Genomic DNA, 19,950 nt, shown 5'->3' with positions numbered 1-19,950 from the left:
ATGTGAAAGTACCCACTTGACATCATAGCGATGCATGAACATGATGTGGTCCCTGTAGGTTCGGTTCACATCCAGGTCGATCTGCCGGATGTCGGGGGATATTCCTCTGGCTCTGGCCTTCAGTTTCTGAAAACAGCCACAAAACAAAGAATGAATTCAAGCAGAAGTGCCATTTAGTACTAAATAGCAGGCATCTGTGTCCACAGAGTTTGTGGGTCCACCTTGCTGATCGAGCTTTCGAAGCCTCAGCTGATAACTTGGCACCCAACCCTCACTTCTGGCTTTAAAAAATAATAAACACTAGCGCTGAGGCTTCAAAATGCACAGTAGGGTCATATTATGATATCACTGCTATAGAAACGTCTTGCAAGAAAACTGTGCCAGCTGAAGGTGAAAAAACTCACTTGTTTCCCCACTTGAGGTGACCCCCCCCCCCCCCCCAAAACCCAAACAAACAAACAAACAAACAAACAAACAAACAAAATGGTCAAGTAGAACCAGACTACAACAGAGGAGAAGCTAGCAGCAGGTAATGTGTGACCTAAAGGAAAACAAGCATCTCAGAGCGTGGCTGGATCACTCCATAGTTGCACTCTGTGTTACAGGAAGAGCAAATAGTGGATGGAAATTAATGCTAAGATTACAGGGTGATGAAGGAGGGCTCTACGCAGCTGGTTAAAAGAGAACAGATAAAACATCCCATGTACTAAATATTTTTCACTTTTTTTACACGACAATATTGTTTCAGGGTGAAGCAGCAGACTTAGGTGTGAGCGATGGATGAGAGCGAGGCTACTTAGGCTACGTCCACACGTACCCGGGTATTTTTGAAAACGCAGATTTTTATATGCGTTTGCACCTTTCGTCCACACGTAAACGGCGTTTTCGGTCACTGAAAACGGAGATTTTTTTAAAAACTCCTGCCAGGGTGGATAATTTTGAAAACTCCCTTTTTGCGTTTATGTGTGGACGCAGCGTCAAAGGTGTGCCCATTTTTTGACGTCACACTGTGCGCCAGGTTATTGTTTCGGGGAATATTAATTTCTACAATGGCGGACTTAGACAAAATACCATTACTGTTAATTTTACTCTCTGCAGTGTTTAAATATATACATACAGTTACTGTCCCTCCACACATAGGACTCAGTTCTGCTTCTATGCGCCATCTTTGTTTACTCTTTCCCACCCAGGCTGACTTCTGATTGGCCAACATTTCTACACGGATAGGAATATAGCGCCACCTGCTGCTTTGGCATGTTCCTAGCAGCGTTTTCCTTCGTTTTTGGCTTTTACGTGTGGACAGGATTTTTTTTTTTTTTTTTTTTTTTAAACAAAACGAAAAATCTCCGTTTTCAAAAAAAAAAAACCCCCGTGTACGTGTGGACGTAGCCTTATTTTCAATAATGCTCTTCTTCTAGAATAATTACCTGATTTAGATGTTATGCAACCCCAGGCTTTAGTGGAGTTTGGTTAATTGGTGTAGGTGTGAATGGTCTCTGTGCGTTTGACCTGCTACAGATTGGTGACCTGTCCTGTTCTAAAGCATGTTTTACCTTCACGATCTTGAATGAAATGATCTAAATTGGTAAAATGAATAAAACCTCTAAACTTAATCTTAAATATTTATTCTGTTGATTTTTTTGCATAGATTATTGCAACTTTCCTTGATATCATTTTTTCTTACTGACAGTATGTAATGCTAACTACAGACAACAAAGTTTGGGTAATAAATGTTTAAAAAAAACAAACCAAACACGACTAAATTACACCTCCTGAAATCTGATGGATTATTGTGGACAGAGCTGCCCTGCTCACAGGGGAGAAATCTTCTCTTTTTCACTTTATATTTTCCACATCATTTAGTGCATGTGGCCTAACTCATAATTAGACCACTTCCCAGCCAATGAAGGCAGTGATATATTGATCTTGCTAGCTAAACTTTCTAATGCGATCCAAACTTTATGCAGCAGTGGTGAAAAAAACCCCAAAAAGATCTTTACCGTGTGCCGGAGCAGGTCGTGCAGCTTTGCACAAACACGATTAAACTTCCAAAGCTGCTGCTTGGCCACAATAACTCTGAAGCTCAGTGAAATCAAATAAAGCCGAGGTGTTCGTCAGCTCGCTTATGAATCTTTATGAGGCTCACGTTTTGATGAACGCTGCAGACATTTTATAAACTTGAGCCTGAGAGACAGTGTTTAGCTGAGAGTTCCTAGAGTGATACCTCATAGAAGTCCTTCTTCTCCTCCTTTATTTTGGGTATATCGAGCAGCAGACACCACACCTCCCCTCGGAGCTGCAGGGGGATTCCCTTGTAGATCCTCCTGAGCAGCTGGAAGGAAACAAATAGCAGGAGGTCATCGTTAGCAACCTTCAAAAAGGAACTTTAACCTCAGACAATCACTCCACATTTAGGCCATCAGAAGGGCCGTGCAAGGTTTAGTCCAACAAAACATTAAATGTGAAGACAGGATGAATGTGGTGGTTCTTTCTTTTCCTCTGCATATTCAGCATAAGGCGATAAGCTCACAAAGCCTCATCTGTGACTTTAACAGGTGTCACCGTGCTCTTAGGATCATGGCCTCAATCTCTTGTGAAGCACTTCAGCTGCAGATCTCTGGTTAAAAATATTAGTCTAATAAAGTGTGAAGTCTTGTTCTGGGAGCCTTTCACATTCACTCTAATTTCTGGATTATTGAAACTCAGTTTTCATCTCCTCTGCCTTCACTTAGTCCAGAAGTCACTCTCATAGATCTCAGCAGTGAGGTTCAGGCTATAATGACAGCACTCATGTTCTGATTAGGAGGCATAATACTGTAAAATCCACAGCAGACTTACTGTGAGCTCGATTATATGTAACTGGTATGAACCACAAATCAGTTTGATGTCAAACTTGTTATAACAACAACAAAAAACAATTACAAGAACTGCTCTACCCACAATCCTAAAACTGAAACAGCGCCCCTGATTGGTGGAGATTGTGGTTACCATGGAAACCTTTAAGCACAAAGCTTTAGAAACATTGAGAGTGACAATCACAGCCAGGAACAAAGTGCTGTAGCATACTGACACACACCCCACAAAAACCTGTCAAATAAACTATTATCCAACACTGACAGCAAAAAGGATTCAGCTCAATGATTGTGCAAAGTCTTTGCAATGCATCATGGGACGAGTAGTTTCTTCACTGTTAAAACTAATAATGTAACGTTTGTATTTTTGACTTTTTGTGTTGTGTTTTTTTTTTTATCCAGTTAAAATCTTTTTATGGTCCTGACTCAGCCTGTAGCTGGTTTCAATGTTAGTTCATATCAGCATTTTCTAAAACATCAACAGAGTACATACAGAGGAAATTCACTTCCATTAAATTATGGTGATTTGAAGGATCTAATTAGCTTTTTTCTTTACTTTCATCTTAAGTTATTTTTAGTTTATTCAACTATACTGCAAAAATGTAACTATGGCAACACATCTTCTTTGTACTTTTATGTTGACAATGTTGTTTTAATCCTCGTTTTTAAAGGTCTAGTTTGTTTAATACCTAGTTTGTTTTTATTGATGTATTTCTTGTTTTTAGCTTTAGTAAAAAAAGCCTTTTAACGTCCGTGCTCTTAGCTAAGCTGGCTCATTTTTAATTGTCCTCTATCTCACAGCTGGCTACAGACGAATAGCTGGACTGTAAACACACACACACACAAAACGTCAGCCAAGAAGAACGTCTGAAATGATCCATCCACAATTAATACTTTGCTGTGTGTGACTGGATTAAGTTTTAAAAGTCTGCTTAATTAAAAGCTTCAGAGGAAGAAGATGAGGGCTAAACTCTTTTTGGGCGCTATTAAAAAGACGAGAGCCTCGTTCAAAACGGGAGACGCCTGGACCCGGTACATGTGCTAGCCTGTGGCTGGGATGAGTAAAAGAGGTCATTAAACCACTGACACTCCACCAAATGAAATACACGACCAAACTGAGTAAAATTCCACATTTCTCTGACTTTGAATGTCATTGGGAACATTTTTAATAATCCAAATACACCAAACAAGGATATGTTCCGCATTATAACTTAAACAGGAAGTTGCACTGCATAAACTAGTGATTTAAACAAACACACGGACAGGAAACACCAAGTTGCATGGCCGTAGCTGCAGTCCACTGACATGTAACTGGGGCATCTGGCAGCTGCCAAAAATTACACAGAATACAGAAACCTTCCCTCATCTTGTCAAAGCTGTCAGACAAACACAAACAGTGCGTGCCTGAATGTACGCTGCACCCTCCCTGAGAGAAAGCAAAGGGCTTTGGAAGGTGAACCACGACCATCTGGCTGGATGCACACGGAGACTGCGGGCAGTGAGAAGTCTAGATAGAATAGACTGCTATGCATGCAGAACAGTCCAGAGTAATCCAGTGTCGACAAAGAGATGGGAAATCAGTCAGACTCCGGCTGAGGGAGATTAAGTCTTAAAAGGCAAACTGCTGGAACAGCAAAGCTAATCGCAGCAGTGAATTCTCCGTCTCCACCTATTAAAACCCAGCCAGCCGTGTGCGTGTGCACAGGTGACTGACAGCGGAGGCAAACGGAAAGGATGGTAGAGTGTTAGGAGGCAGCACTAAAAACATCCGAAGACTAATCGCAGCACCTCAGTGTTCGGTGCTTCCCAAAACGAGCCAATCCCCAGAGACGCAACTTTGAAGCGTGTTTCCTCTCGCACGCCCACACTGATGACTTGTGTCTATCCGCCATGTTGCAGTGAGGTTGTGTGTTTAACCTCTTCATATTTTTCTAATATTGTAGTTTTATCTTAATGTGACAAATCCATATTTGTGATTGGTCAGATGCTGACTTAGATGTTGATGCTGAGGGAAGGAACCCTGGACCCCGTCCCTCTCCTGAGGGCGGCTCTTCCGAAAATAAAAGCTGTGCTGGAAGCTGATTGGAACAAAAACATCAATAGTTAAACTTCTAGTGAGGGCTAAAACATTTAACTTGTTTTAGTCTACACAGATCTCAAATAATTAAAGCAAAGCATTCTGCAGAGTACAAAATATTGCAGCAAAAGTGTTTATTTACATTTTATTTCTGAATCTGAACCTGTTTTTGTTGCTTTACAAGAAACACAGACGCAGAGGGAGTCGGGCCGGATTTACATGTACGAGCTGAGAGTAAATCAGGAGCCATAAATCAGACCCCATCTGTAACCTCGCGTCACATGAGTGTGATGCACTGATGTGTGTGTGTCTGTGTGTGTGCAGCTGGTGTGTTTTCACATTTAAAGGTCTGAGTGGTGTGTGTGTGTAAGATCTGAGAATTAATGACATTTAGTTGGGTGTGTGTGAAGTGTCCAAAGCCTCCACTCCATCAGCCTCCTACCCACCACACTTGGGACTCGCTTGTTTCTAGTGCAACAGCCTTGTAATTAGGTTCTGATGAGCGAGTCAATGAGCGCATCTGTTACACTAATCATCCTCCGAGCACGAGTGTGTCTGTGTGCCTACATGTGTGTCAACATTTACATTGAAAGTGTGCTGTTCACGCTTTGGTTTGCGCTCATCTTCTGCACAGACAGAACTCGCTGTGTGCATGGATTTAAAATATGGAAGGAAAACATTGGGGGTGCTTAAAAATAAGACCTTAATTGGTATTAAAATGTCTTAAAATCCTCCCTTTAAAGTCTTAAAAATGACAAATCTCTCACATTGTAACCAGACTCTGAATCTGCACACTTTTACCTGCATTACATTTAGTTATGACTTATTTAGTTTTGGTTAATTTAAAGCTGGACTTGAGCCTCCTTACACTAAACAAGTTCTTCCAGCAGAGTTAAAAACATGCTGAAGTTGAGATAAATTAAGAACAAAATTCTATTTTTCTTTTTGCTACAACTACAAATAATGAGCTGCACATTATTGTGGCTTCAATTTATGGATCTGTGCTGGCAGTGTTTTTCCCTCTGAAGCTAAAGAGGTCATTGCTGCAGAGTACAGCCTGCAGCAGTGATGGCCTGTATCAAAAACTGGCGTTTCTTCTCCAAGTTGTTAAAAATGTGTCGTTTGACACGGACGCCTTAACCCAGCTGGTTATGATAACAGTAAAACAGGTCTCATCACAGAGTGACAGAGTTTGTATGAGATCAGCAGTTGGATTGGGATGGTGTGGGATCTGTTGTGGTGGAGAGCTGAGCATAACAGTGAAGCTGTCGATTTACTGGTCAGGCTACGTTTGCACCCGCACCTGTGGTCCCGAGCTCTGAGTAGTGACTGAAAGACTGAGATTGAAGGAATGGTTGGGCTCTTCCTTAGCTAGAGGGTGAGCAGCTCGGTTATTCGTGAGGGACTTGGAGTAGAGCTGCTTCCCCTCCACATTAAAAGGATTCAGTTTAGGTGGCTCAGGCATCTGAACAGGATGCCTCCTGGACGCGGCATTTCGTTGGAGAGGCATTTCGGGCATGTCATACCAGGAGGAGGCCTGGGGCAGAGTCAGGACTCGCTGAAAAGATTATCTCTCGCCTGTTTGGGAAAAACTTCTTGCCATCCCAGATGAGCAAGAGGTGGCTGACGTGAAGGAAGTCTGGGCTGCCTCCACAATCCAAGTCAAGATGAGCGGTAGGAAAATGATAACTATATGGTCTCAGCACACAAAAGAACACTTTTAAGTGCACTCAAGAGTAACTTCAAAATGTACAGGGTAAATGTTGTGAAGAGGCATACTGTAACTCTAACCGAGTTAAAGTATGTGTGTGAGAATGCATTGCTTGTGCTATGTACTGCACTACAGCAGCCTGGACAGCAGTGAGCTTTTCAAGACTTGTTGGCAATGATGGAAACTGAGAATGATTTTTACAACACATTTGCCAAACATTTTAACTTTTAATACTGCTTTAAAAGTTGTAATATGAGGCGGGCTCCATTTTAAGGGAAGGGATAGTTCAGTAGGTAGAGTGGTCGCCCCGTGATCAGAAGGTCGGGGGTTCGAATCCACTCAACGGCTACCCTAAGGTACCCCTGAGCAAGGTGCCGTCCCTACACACTGCTCCACGGGCGCCTGCTTAGTGGCTGCCCACTGCTTCTCTGAGTGAATGGGTCAAATGCAGAGAAAAACAAGTAATTTCCCCACGGGGATCAATAAAGTATACATTATTATTATTATTTTAAAGTGCAATCAAAATGGGCCTGCCAGCACCAGTGTGTGCAAAGAAATTTTATACCTAAAAATCCTGTTGGCAGTTTGAAATATACCAAATTTAATTAGCATGGATCCACCTCAGAGGCTGTTTGCCTTCCTGAGTTTTCGGGTCATAAGCTGCTACTTTTTCCCCACACTGTGAACACTGCGGCTTATACTGATGTGCGGCTAATGCTAATGCATATTTTTTTTTCATGCAGCCAAAAACATTTTGCCTGGTAACAGTAGACCAATAAAATTGTTATGTAGTATATATACGGTATATATTTTTACCGGCTGTTAAGAGACGCTGTAATGTTGTTTGTGCACTGTTCCGTAAAAAACCACAAGCAACGTATGTGTGTTACTGATACGTACGTATACTTAAAGGTAGCCGTGTTACAGGCGCTGTTCCAGGAAAAAAAGCATTTGCAGTATGTATTTTTGTATGTTACCATATCGTTTATGTTACCTTGTTTATGTTACCTTACAGATTAAATTAAATGTTAAAAATCCTCACGTGTAGTATTTCTGTGTAAATATCTCATATTATGAGTGAAACGCATACGGCTTAAAATCCGGTGCGGCGGATTTTGTACAAAGTACAAAATTGATTTTCTTTCTAAAATTAGAGCATGCGGCTTTTAATCAGGTGCGCTCTGTAGTCCGGGAATTACAGTAATTGGCTTCACATTTAACACCGGCTCCTTGATGGAGCCTCTTTGTGTGGACCCACACCTGAGTGACTGCTGTTGGATATTAATAAAGTCTCCCAGCTGCCGAACGAAGCCATCATATTAGCTGTTTTACAATTCCTCATCATATTCCCAAACACAACCACAAACATCCTCAAGATTCCACTTCCACCACAGCTTTTCTGAAGAACACCACTTCCTGTGGTGACCAAGCAGTTACTGTGAAGTACTGGACTGGGGCACAGCTATAGTCTTAGAAGCCAAGATTTCAGAACATTTGCTGCGGTATAATTACTATAATGCTAAACACGATAACCGTAAGGAGGATTGGTCTTGTGTGGCTGGTGGGGGTGGCTCAAGGGGAGCTTATGACTGTCTTACATCTGCTCTCATACTTTCAAACTGCGGGCTAAATGTTCTCACAGCAGTTGGCAAGTATGGAAATAAAATAAGAGGTATATTGAGCGTGACCCGTTTCCTCGCCGAGCTGACGGCACGCTGCTGACTGACAAAGGCAAAAGAAATATCCCTGAAGCTGAGATGAAGAAAGAAAGGGTGGAAGAGGGAAGCGGAGGAGGCGATGTTGAGTGATGTGATGGATCGAGCTAAATGTTCTCTCTGCGTCCTTGGCTGTAACTCGACTTGAAAATGGCTTTGAAATAAAAGGGAGGCAAAACCAAAAAACAAGCAGAAGGAGAGTAAAAAAAAGGAGCCTAAGAGCGCTCTTAGGCTACGTTCACACTGCAGGCGAAAGCGCATCAAATCCGATTTTTTTGACCCTATGCGACCCATATCCGATCATGCTATGACAGTGTGAACGGCGCAAATCCGATATTTTCAAATCCGATCTGGGTCACTTTCGTATGTGGTACTGAATCCGATACATATCCGATGTTTTAGAAAGCGACTGCTGTTTGAACGGTCAAGTCGCATTAAATCCGCCTTTTACGTCACCGACACAAGACTGAAGCCAATTATCAGCGCCCGAGAAGACATCGCGAACGCTTCCTAGCCATCCAGTGTAGATGTCAGTGAAACTGTTGGGAAGACAACGTAAACATTTTATTTGTACTGTATAATCTGCAGATTCTGACAGAAATCTGCAGCTATCCTTTGAAGCACCGCTCCTCTAAAACAGCAATAAGGATCATTATTAGGTTATTTACATTATTATGTAAATAACAAAATAACTTAAAGCAAAAATTGGGAAACGTAAAGTCCGAAGTCTTTATATTAACGGCCATCAGTCAAACAATACTGTTTGTTCTTGGTCTAAACAGAGCGCGTTGTGTGTGACATCTTCTTTTGCGCATGCGGGCCGCTTTGAGCGTTCACACTAGAGCGCGTTTGCTGTCGCATTTTATTTGTAGTGTGAACGAGGAGACAAAAAAATCGGATTTGATCAAAAAATCGGAATTGAGTATTAAGACCTGCAGTGTGAACGTAGCCTTAGTGCCAGCAGTGAGTGCATTTCAAAGGACCAACACACCTCAGTAATCCCTGCTGAATTCATGCATACAAATGAAGCACTGCGGGGAACACCACAAAACAACCTGGACCTTAGAAGGCACCAATGAAGACAGCCATAGCTGATACCTGCCCCCCTCCAGCTGTCCTCCAGAGACATTCAGCTCCTCTGTATCAGCCGGACTGCAGCAGAGGGCAGAAGTGGACTTACATTAGCTCGGGAAGATAAATGCTGGAATGCGGCTCAGATATTTAAGGGTGGATTTGATGTGTGTTACTTTATCATTCGTGGTCATTTTGAAGCTGCACAGAAGACTGTTTTTATATTTAAAGATGAAATGACCGAGTGCAGTAAAGCAGCCTGTTGGTTTCTAATGTGGAAAACTCTGGACCTTGCTGTATTAAAGAGGACATAGTATGTTTACTTTTATTTTCTACAAATATACAGTTACAATGGTGAATGTTTATGTTAAATAAAGCAATTTTTTCATTCTGATCAGAAAACTCACAAAAACCTTTTACACCGACCATAAATTATCTAAAAAGAACGCAGATTTTCAGAAGGAGGTTTTACTGAATTCCTCTCACCATATGTTGGCCAAAAAGTTCTCTTAGAAATATTAAAAGAACAAACCTGACTTTTATCAGAACGGGGCTCAAGATCTTTCTGGGAAAGTCCAGACCCTAAACAGTCTAACACATGGACGCAGCCACTCTCCTTGGCTTCAGACGTCTGTAGTGCAACACAAAGACAAATTCCCAGTGCACAAACCTGTGAATGCTCCTCATCTACTCAGAGAAGTTTGGACTCTTCAACTGTAAACCCCTGAAACTACTCGGTCACAGCCAACAATGAAGTTCAGGTCAGTTTGAAACCAAAGCTGATGCTTGCCCTTTGGACAAGTCGAAGACGAAATCGCAAAGTAAGAGTTTAGAAGGAGACGTCTTTGGAAGGGTCTAAAAACAGCTGCACTGGAAGCCGTCTGAACTAGCGAATAAGAGCACAACTCGCCCCAAAGGGCTTTATTAACAATACGGTGAAATCAGCCTGCATTTATAACAACATGGTGATTATCTGACCTTTGACCTATGACCTTGAAGAATTACATACTAAAATGCTGTATTTTACAATCTTTAATCATATCATTGGAGCAGATCTGGCTGAAAACTCTGGCTTCTACAGGCTGTAAAAACTTGAGATTTCTAGTTTTTCCACGTCTGGTCTGACTTTGAACTTGATGTCGACCCGATTTTCACCATAATTAAATCAGCCTGAGCTGTTCTTGCTACCATGACACAAATTTGAACAAGATATCTTGAAAACTGACTAGACTGCCAACAAACAGACAGACAAACAAACAGACCCTATTACATACTCCCGCCCTGTTTAAATGCTGCTTAACTGTGCAGTCCCTCACATTAAGTGTTTTATTCTTCTCAAGAACATTTGGGGATCCATTAAAATGTAAAATGGTCAGACGAACAATAGTGATGACTGATCGTCTACTAGACGAGCCGTACGCGTCCCTAGTTTTGATGTGCAGAAGAAGATGAGTTTAACCAACAGACAATTTAAATCAGGATTTCATTTTATTTATTTACTCATTCATATTTTTTTAAATGCCAGAACTTTTTGATCATGTCACGTATGACTGATTTAACTTTGCAGGTTTTAAATCCAGCCTCAGATGCTTCAATAGAAGCCTTCAGCCCATCGACTGCAGCTCAGTGTTTGTGCAGCTGTAGCAGAGGGCGAGTGCCTGCCAATCATCTCTTGCGACACAGTCTAGCGGCTGGCGAATCGATGGCCCCCGCGGACACGCACTACTATTAAAGCAGCTATTAATAGCAAAGTAACAATCTCAGAAGCCACATTGTGCTCATGTTCTACACGTGTCAGGCTAGAACTGCATCAATTAAGGCCAATTTATGGTCTTTGCATCTGTGTTCAGGACAGCTGTGGACAGCAGGGTGCCACACGCTCCTGCTCATAATGAAATCAGTGCTGTCAAAAGGAGAATCACCTTCTCACTGTTCTTGTATTTATCCCAGTTCTTCAGCATCTTCAGCCATTTGGTGGTCCTCTCCACCTCCGTGTGTTTTTGCTGCAGAAACAAGAATGAAAACATTAATAAGTTTCCCCTGCAGCTGCACTCGGGTCCACTGGGAACCACAGTGAGAAGAGAACAACATGCAGGTCATTATTTTGTATGTTCAAAGGCGTTTGGAGCTGTTCAGATGCTCTAATTAAAGCCTTCTGCAGATGCTGGTTTGTCTTGTTCGACTTTTGCACATTTCATGAACACAAGCATTCGTGAAAGAACCAGTTTTTACATCAAAACAAAGCATATTTATCATTTAAAATCAGAATTTCAGTAAGTTTTGTTCTCACAGCTTTGGGATTAGAAATTGGGCTTTTACTATACCAAATAAGTCACTTGTTTAAGTGTTTTATTCATTTCATTTTGATAAATTTGTTTTTCTTCAGTATGGCATTTTGAAATTAAAAACTACATTTTTCCCTGTAGTTGCATAGAAAACTGCGTTCTATTTGACTGTACGTCCAACACCTCAGAGTATCCTTACGTAACAAAGAACATGAGGATACTCTGAGGTGTTGGACGTGACTAGAAAGAGTTTCTATTTTTAGGCAAACACTAAAGGAACAAATATACAGTATATACGATATACTGAAACAGCTGACAGGGACTACATGTTAACTGCGTCTGGTGTGAGCAGAGGAACTGATTTTAAAGAATAAAAAACCCAAGGCTGGTACACTCCTTTGTTTTCTTGAACAACACTGAGGACGAAGGATGAAAATTATTGCTCTGGTTTAGTGGTGTGCTGAGTGGGAATTTTTCAGAGACTGAGGAATCTGTTTGGAAGCTGGCTTTGTTTTAATTGTTGGTAAAATTATGGATGGAGTTTCCTTCCCCTTGAACCTGCAGACAGGTGACATGCTAAAGTAAAAAGCTGAGCATGTGGCCCCTGTAGTGAGGGGCTCTGATTTTTTCTTGCCATGGATCCTCTCATCTCAGCCTATTAACATTTCCAGGTTTTTAATTAATAAAGTTCTACCAAAGCTGCTGGCATTGTTAGAAGAAAAGGTGCCCAATGGCATTACCAACACAGTTTTTATCTCTCCAAACTCGTCATTTTGTTGTACTTCATGCCAAACCAAATCTTCTCCAGTGGGATGTAAACCAGAGTCTACTGGCAGTCAAACCAAAAAGTTCCCTCCAAATTCCCCTCCTAACGCAGACTGTACGTTTCTAAATTCGGCATATTCCTGGAAATTAATTTACTCCTCATTTAAATGTTAGGAAAAAATCTAATATCTAAAAGGCAGAAAAATTGAGTCTAGTCTAATGGCAATACAAACAATGTGTGTTTAGGAGCTGTATGAAACCACTGATCACGATCTTGGGATTTGAAACTATGGTTAAATGGTTAACTCTGGTTAAATGAATGATGCTGACGGGCAGCTGTAGGTCTTGCAGGCTTGCGTCCACACGCCTGTGCAGAACGCATTTACGCATCGTTCTGCTCAAGCGCTTTTACAGCAGTTCGCTCTGACGCAGCAGATGAATGCATGAACCATGCAGCTTGCATTCTGCCTCACTTGTTAACCGGGAGAGGAAGGCCCGGCCGTCTGCCGGGGTCACATCCAAACATCTTTGAACCAACAGGTAACTGCTCATCTGCACTAAGATACAAATAATACGTCGAGTCACTGCGCTAATCTGGGACTCTTGTCTCTTGGGTATCTGCAGGTAGCATTTCATGAATTACACAACACTGTTTGTAATCTCTGAGCAGGGGTGTGAAACAAGGCCCAGGGACCCATGTCAACCAGATGAACACCAACTGGGAGATTCTGGTTGATCAAGCAGCTTTCTCTACACCCAACACCAACTGAGGGAATATCTTTTGGGAGAATAATGTTCATCCGTCAGATCGAATTCAACAGACTTTGAGATCATTGCCAAGGTGGCCCGGCACCTTACTAACCCATGTGTAGGTTTCCCATTTTTATTAGGATCGACCCAGATCTTTCTTTTTTTTTTTTAACCTCTGGGCCAGTCACGCAACACTAAGCAAGAACTACAACAAAGGGTTTCCTGTGTCCCGTGCTTCAATCTCAAACCAAACCGGTCTATCTTATTATATTCTCAGGGTTTTAATGCAGGGGAAGTGAAAGCAGGAACATGAAATGTAATTTTCTGATTTGCGTAGCTGAGAAATAGCTCTTTTTTTATTATAAAAATGCCCCAAAGCTGCACAGATGGATTTGTTTAAAAACAACGAGAAGCAACACCTCTCACCTTTTCCTCCACCGAGTCGTAGGATGGAAGTTCAGTCTCACTAAAGAAAGGAGAGGAAAGCAGAAGAAATTAGTAAGGAAAACAGCTGGAGGAATGAGATCTTAAGCCTCTTAACCTCCAAGTTTTTAGTTATGAATCATAGTTGATATATTTTCCTTCCAGAAAATACTTTCTTTTAAAGAGTTCATCTCACTCCCTGACTGTTATCAGTAGGAGGGAACATCACATATGTCAGTGGTCACACAAACAGGAAATAACAGATTGGACATTCCTTAATCTTGTGTCTGTTTATCAGAAGTTAGTCACTGGAGAATAATCTGGTTTCAGCTCCTGTTGAAACCACTCTTACCATGCCTCGACCCCTTGGTCACTTCTGCTCAGAGTCTGGTTTCGAATTATGCAGGAGCTTCCAGTTCAGCCGTATATCTGCTTTACTTTGTGAGGAAAGGATGACACCTCGCCCATCGTTGCCTCAATTTGGTTTACATTGTAAGGTAATGACCCGACAATAATACAGAAAAATCCCCAACAATCACACAATCCCCTATGAGCGTGCAGTTGGCGACAGTGGGAAGGAAAAAAATGCATGAACCAATATCTACTAAAACCTTTACTTTTAAACCAGCATTAACCCAGTATTAACCAGGACAACTATTTATCATTTCTACATGTACAGACTAATAGCCCTGTATGGTGGCTTCCATTCTAACCACGTCTTTTAGAGATCTAACCAATGCAGAACAGTTAGTGGCTGAAAATGTTACAGCTAGCACTGTTAAAGACAAGCTACATAAGATTAAACCTAATGCTATGCTTCTCTAGCTAGTTTACCAGATGCAATTTCCTTGCTGTCTGGACCAGTCGCCAACTATTTTGGTTCTTTCATCAAATATTATCTGACCTTTGAAATCATTTAAAAAAATCCACCACATTTGCTGTATTGTTTATAGGAAAGGCAGTCCACTAAATCACGACCCATAGGTTGTGTAAACAGTTCATTACAGCCCATAGTAACATTTCATCATGACACGGTTCATAGTACTTATGAACAGAGCAAACGATGAGGTGAGATGAGAAGTCTGACAGGCCAAGGTATGGATATATATATGGATATGGGGCGACCGTGGCTCAGGGGGTTGGGAAGCGTATCTGTAACCGGAAGGTCGCCGGTTCGATCCCCGGGCTCTCTGTCCTGGTCGTTGTGTCCTTGGGCAAGACACTTTACCCTACTTGCCTACTGGTGTTGGCCAGAGGGGCCGATGGCGCGATATGGCAGCCTCGCTTCTGTCAGTCTGCCCCAGGGCAGCTGTGGCTACAACCGTAGCTTGCCTCCACCAGTGTGTGAATGTGAGAGTGAATGAATAGTGGCATTGTAAAGTGCTTTGGGTGCCTTGAAAAGCGCTATATCAATCCAAACCATTATTATATGCTGACAAATCACAGACTTAAACAGTCTGCTGTTTGCTTCCTGCTTTAATGCGATAGTTGGCTTATTTTTTTATTAAACCATGACTACATAACATCTACACATACAGTTCGTGCTTCAGATTGACTCTGAACATGACACCAGCATTTATACTTTACTGAAGTAACCCAACTTTTGGAAAAAGAGCCTTGGGAGATCTAGTCTTGTTCTGGTGGTTCTGCCCACACAGATTCTATAACCTTAAAACTACTCAGAGGTCACGCTGTTTTCTCCAGCGCCAACTGTCTGCCCAATTCAAAACACTTCATTTTCGTTTTCTCCTGCCCAGTCAGTGACCTTGACCTTAGCATACTCCTGTCCCGGTTTTAACCAATCGTATAACCCCGAAGTTTCTTTACTCCAGCACCCTCCTCCTCCTCCTATCTCTCGTTGGATCGTACCACTCTATCCTCACACTGATGCTCTGTGATTGTGGCCAACCAAGCTGTTTCCTGCCTGCATGTGCCAGCCTATATATAAAACACTCTAGCACAGTGGTGTTTAAGAGCCTCACAGCCTCTGACCAGCCCGGCTCAAGCCACAGACACACTCATCTCTCAGCAACACCCGTCTGGACAGCTGCTGCTCGCTTTCTTTCTCCCTTCAGCGTGGTAGACTGGGCTTTGACGTTTACTAATGTAGTTATTAGGCCTGATTATAGGCTGTATGTGTGCAAGAGCTTACTGGACGAAGCCAAAGCGGTCGACAACTTTGTACAGACGGAAGTTACTGTCCTCCCAGGGGTCCACGGGGGCGTCTTTTCCCTGGAACAAAGAAGAGAGAAAGGGGGAAAAATTCAGATTGGTGAATTTCTAAATTGGCCATCAAAAATCAAGATGACCTTTGACCTTCTGAGGATGCCCCGTTTCTGAGGATTTTGTGATTCTTTATAGAAAAAAACAATACAGCAGTTAATCTGCAAAGTAACTGGTATCCTAATTTGTTTGACTGATGCCTGCTGTTCAGTGAAATAAACTGAACACTGGCTTCTGATGGAGCTCCAAATTACATGCCACCCACGTTCTTCAGGGGGAGAGGATAGTGTTTTGATTGGCTGCTAGATTACATGTGGGGGCTTCGACTCTGGCGCCCTTGAGAAAGTGCGTCGGTGTGAGTGTGTGTTTGTGTGTGACCAGCGATTAACAGGTGTGAAATGAACAGCCAGACGTCCACCTGCGTCACCATCTGACTCGAGGCGTCCTAAAAACCACTCGACCGTCAGTGAAATAGGAAACCCAGAGGCAGAGTGTGTGAGGAAGTGTTATAAAGAGAATATCAGAGAGACAATGTGTGAGAAAAATGAGTGATGGAAGCACAAAAAGGTCAGAAAATAAAGGTACAAATGTCCGAAATGTTGGATATTTTGTTGATTTGAGGCGGGATGAAGCGGCCTTTGTTGATCTGCACACAAGCTTCCTTCTTCCGAACCATCTCTTTGAAACTGTTAAAGCTGTTTTACATTCACAGTGAGATAAAGGATTGGCTCAGCCAAATACATCATTCATCTCAGCTTAGCAAATCTTAGCAATGACCTCAAATCCAGGAGAACTACGACCATAAATACTAAACAGTACGCTAGTCCCCACTGATGCTGAGAAAACTTTCTTCCAAGTTTGCTTCAACTTCATGTATGTATGAAGGACCAACGTTTTTTTCTGATTTCACTACATACATTCTAGTTCTGATCTGGCTTTTACTCAATTTTATCACAAAATCTGAATCATGCACACCGATCAGGGATAACATTATGACCACGACCTAATATTAACCCATCGGGGCATGGACTCTCCAAAGACCCCTGAAGGTGTGGCGTGGAATCTGACAGCACATCCCACAGATGCTCGACTGGATTGAGAACTGGGCAGTCTGGAGGCAAAGTCAAAACCATTCTTGCTGAAAGAGGCCATCAGGGAGTACCGGTCCATGAAACGGTGTAAATGCTCTGCAAAAGTGCTCAGGTTGGTGGTATGTGTCAAAGTAACATCCACATGGTGGGAAACCTGCTTCTAACAGCAACTTTGAGGACTAAGTTTAGTTCCTTACAAATATATCCCACCCACTAACAGGTGCCTCGATGAAGGGGGTACTCAGTGATAGTCACTTCACCTGTCACTGATCAAAATGTTAAGACCAATAAACCAAGAAGGATTAAAGGAGGAGGAGCTAAAACAGCTTGCTTTGGACAATGGCTGAGCTGAGGAAAAGAATCTCCAGCATAAGATAAACAAGGATTATTTTGGACTTTGAATCATGCAAAGCTTCTCTACTAGAGTCCAACAAGAAAGGAGTGCTTTTATGGGAAATATCTACGATACAAACTTAAACACCTGACTTTTGTCAGACATTTCAGCCTAAAGTGATTTTCTTTTGAAGAGCTGAGTGTAGTAGAGCTCTTTCTGTGCCTCTGTGCTGTTCAGCAAGCAAGCGCCCAGCAATGTGAAAGACAAAAAAAGTAATAAACATTATGTTTGCTTCCAACTTCATTTTATTGAGTCTACATGTTAAATATGTTTGTTGCTAAAAAGCTAGAGGCCAAAACTTATTTCAGAACGGGAGTATGCAAAACAATTTTTTGAGCTGTCAGCTGCTCAAACGACAGGAAAACAGGAATCAGAAAAGTTGGTTTATTATTTTAACCAAATTGACCTAGAGTACGCTTGGGGAGTGTGATCGTGTGTACAGCGTCTCTTTATGTCTGTCTCCACGTTGGTTGAGTGTGGAGTAAGTGCATATGAGAGCATGAGGGTGGGAATGGATGTTTGTATATGTGTGTGCCTGTATTTCTGTGTCTATATGTCAGGTTGGGTGTCAGACGCCACCTCTCTGGGGACACCTCAGGCCCTCCAAGGTTTGGAGGCCTATCTCCCCCTACCACCACTTCCCCTGCCAGTGGCGGACTCCCTCAGACATCGGTGCGTTGGTGGTTCTTTGTGTCCGGGGATGGGCGTTCAGGTACACACCGGCTCACTCCTTGGCGGCCGCTTATCGGGGCCTGGAGCCTGGGGCTCGCTCGGGCCACTTCGGAGGTGGGGTGCCCCCGGCCTCTCGGCCTGGGGCTCGGTCACTCAGGCACGGCTGGCTGCCGGCAGAGCTCATGGGCGCTTCACTGCAACTCCCCCTGGCTTCTGCTCCGCGGCTGCTGAGTGAACCCTCATCTGGGACTCTCCTCAGCTCTTTCTGGGACAGTGGCGCGGCTGCCCCTCTGTTGGTCTTCCTTGGTCTCTTGTGTTCTGGGGGCCTCTGGATGTCTGGAGTTTTGATCTCCTCCATACCTGCTTCATGCCCTGGAGGACGGGGCTGTGGCCCCCCCACACCCTCTAGCAGATCATTACATGAAGGAACCTTTTAAAAAACAAAAAACAAGCGCGTCCATGCTCACAGGTGTACACACGGGTGATCACACCCACAAACTACACCCTTTTTGGCTCCTACCTCAAAGCACACTGTGTTCTGTTGATCTTATGTGCTGCACAATAATGTTTAATATTTAGTATTTACTGTCATATTCCCATATATCATTGTGATGCTGTTTATTCTATTACTCTTGTTCTCTTCTGCTTGTTTTCTTTTTTCTTTCTCAGCAGGTGATCCAGGTGATTGATATATGCATTTTTTTTTATTTTTTTTCCCTGCTCATTCTGTTGGTTTTTGTCTTTTGCCCTTCTCCCCCGTCCCTCTTCTCAGCTGTTTCTCTTTCCCTCTTTCTTTCCCCCAGTCAAGTCTGTCCTGTATTCAGTAAGTGAAAATAAAATAAACAATAAAAGGTGAATCAAATAGACCATTACAGCAAGGCTGGGATGGTCCATTTGGTAAAGTAAATCCGTTGGGCATCTTTCTTTGCCTTTAGACAACAATTCTGATGGCAAAAGAGCCAAACGGGACAGGCAAAAAAAAAATAAATAAAAAAAAAAAAAAAATAAAACCAAATTGACCTTTTGGCTCTATAAAATATTTTCAATAAAATGCAATATATATATATATATATATATATATATATATATATATATATATATATATATATATATATATATATAAGGGGTGCAACGATACAAAATTCACGGTTCGATATTTTTTCGATACAAAAAAATGTTCATGCCTTTTTAATTTGTCATTTAATAAATTTATAAATATATATTTTAACTCAAAGGTGTAGTTTTTAAATTTAATGTTGCTGAAACAACAAAAGAATAAAAAAAGATATAGAAATCTATCTGATCAAGGAATCACTCATCTTTGGAAAAGAGAGTTTATTACAGAGAAATGGCTCTTTCCAAAATAAAAGCTATACTATACGCTTCTTCTGGGCTATATTCTCAGCAGCATATTAAACATATCAGGTCCCCATAAGAAGAATCACGTGCTAACGGCTGTCTAAATGACTCGGGTAAAGTTTGTAGCATGCGTGCTTGTTGTTTTTGTCTTTGCACTAGGATGATGTCGGCGTAAATGTGCAGTCATATTCGTTGTGTTCCCACTAGTGCTGTCAGCGTTAATCTCGTTAAAACGTTAACGCCAAATCTCCGGACGGCGCCAACACGTTAACAAGCTAACTGCGCTAATGCACTAGTTCCCACCAATTGAGCATTGCGTGGCACATCCGACATACTGTTTTACTTTTGTCTATGACGCGCTTACCATCAGGGTCATACGTCACATGAAAACCAAGATAGTTCCAAACGCCAGATCTGAATGAGAGTGAGAGAGGTTCAATTTCGGGTAGTTGAGGCAGTTGCCATGTTGCAACAAGCTTAGCTTCTGTCTTGCTAACTTGTGCTGCGCTCAGTGGATCTGCACTCGACAGTGCAGCCTAGGCGGAGTAGTCGAACGCAGATC

At 42.2% G+C, this 19,950-nt stretch overlaps 1 protein-coding gene across 1 annotated transcript in view; it reads right to left on the bottom strand.

The window, feature by feature from the left end:
• usp6nl (USP6 N-terminal like) overlaps positions 1 to 19,950 on the bottom strand; it is a 51,456-nt gene that overhangs the window by 12,366 nt on the left and 19,140 nt on the right. The window contains exons 3-7 of the mRNA XM_080887545.1: positions 15,802 to 15,881; positions 13,653 to 13,692; positions 11,349 to 11,429; positions 2,225 to 2,332; positions 17 to 126 (exon numbers count right to left, since the gene is read on the bottom strand). Coding sequence (XP_080743671.1) covers positions 17 to 126; positions 2,225 to 2,332; positions 11,349 to 11,429; positions 13,653 to 13,692; positions 15,802 to 15,881 — 419 coding nt within the window. The remainder of the gene's footprint in view (positions 1 to 16; positions 127 to 2,224; positions 2,333 to 11,348; positions 11,430 to 13,652; positions 13,693 to 15,801; positions 15,882 to 19,950) is intronic.

Source organism: Rhamphochromis sp. 'chilingali' (genome assembly GCF_963969265.1).
Source record: "Rhamphochromis sp. 'chilingali' genome assembly, chromosome: 7".
NCBI classification, from domain to species: Eukaryota; Metazoa; Chordata; class Actinopteri; order Cichliformes; family Cichlidae; genus Rhamphochromis; species Rhamphochromis sp. 'chilingali'.
Note: the sequence above shows the minus strand (reverse complement) of the source record. Positions and strands in the feature narration are given on the sequence as shown.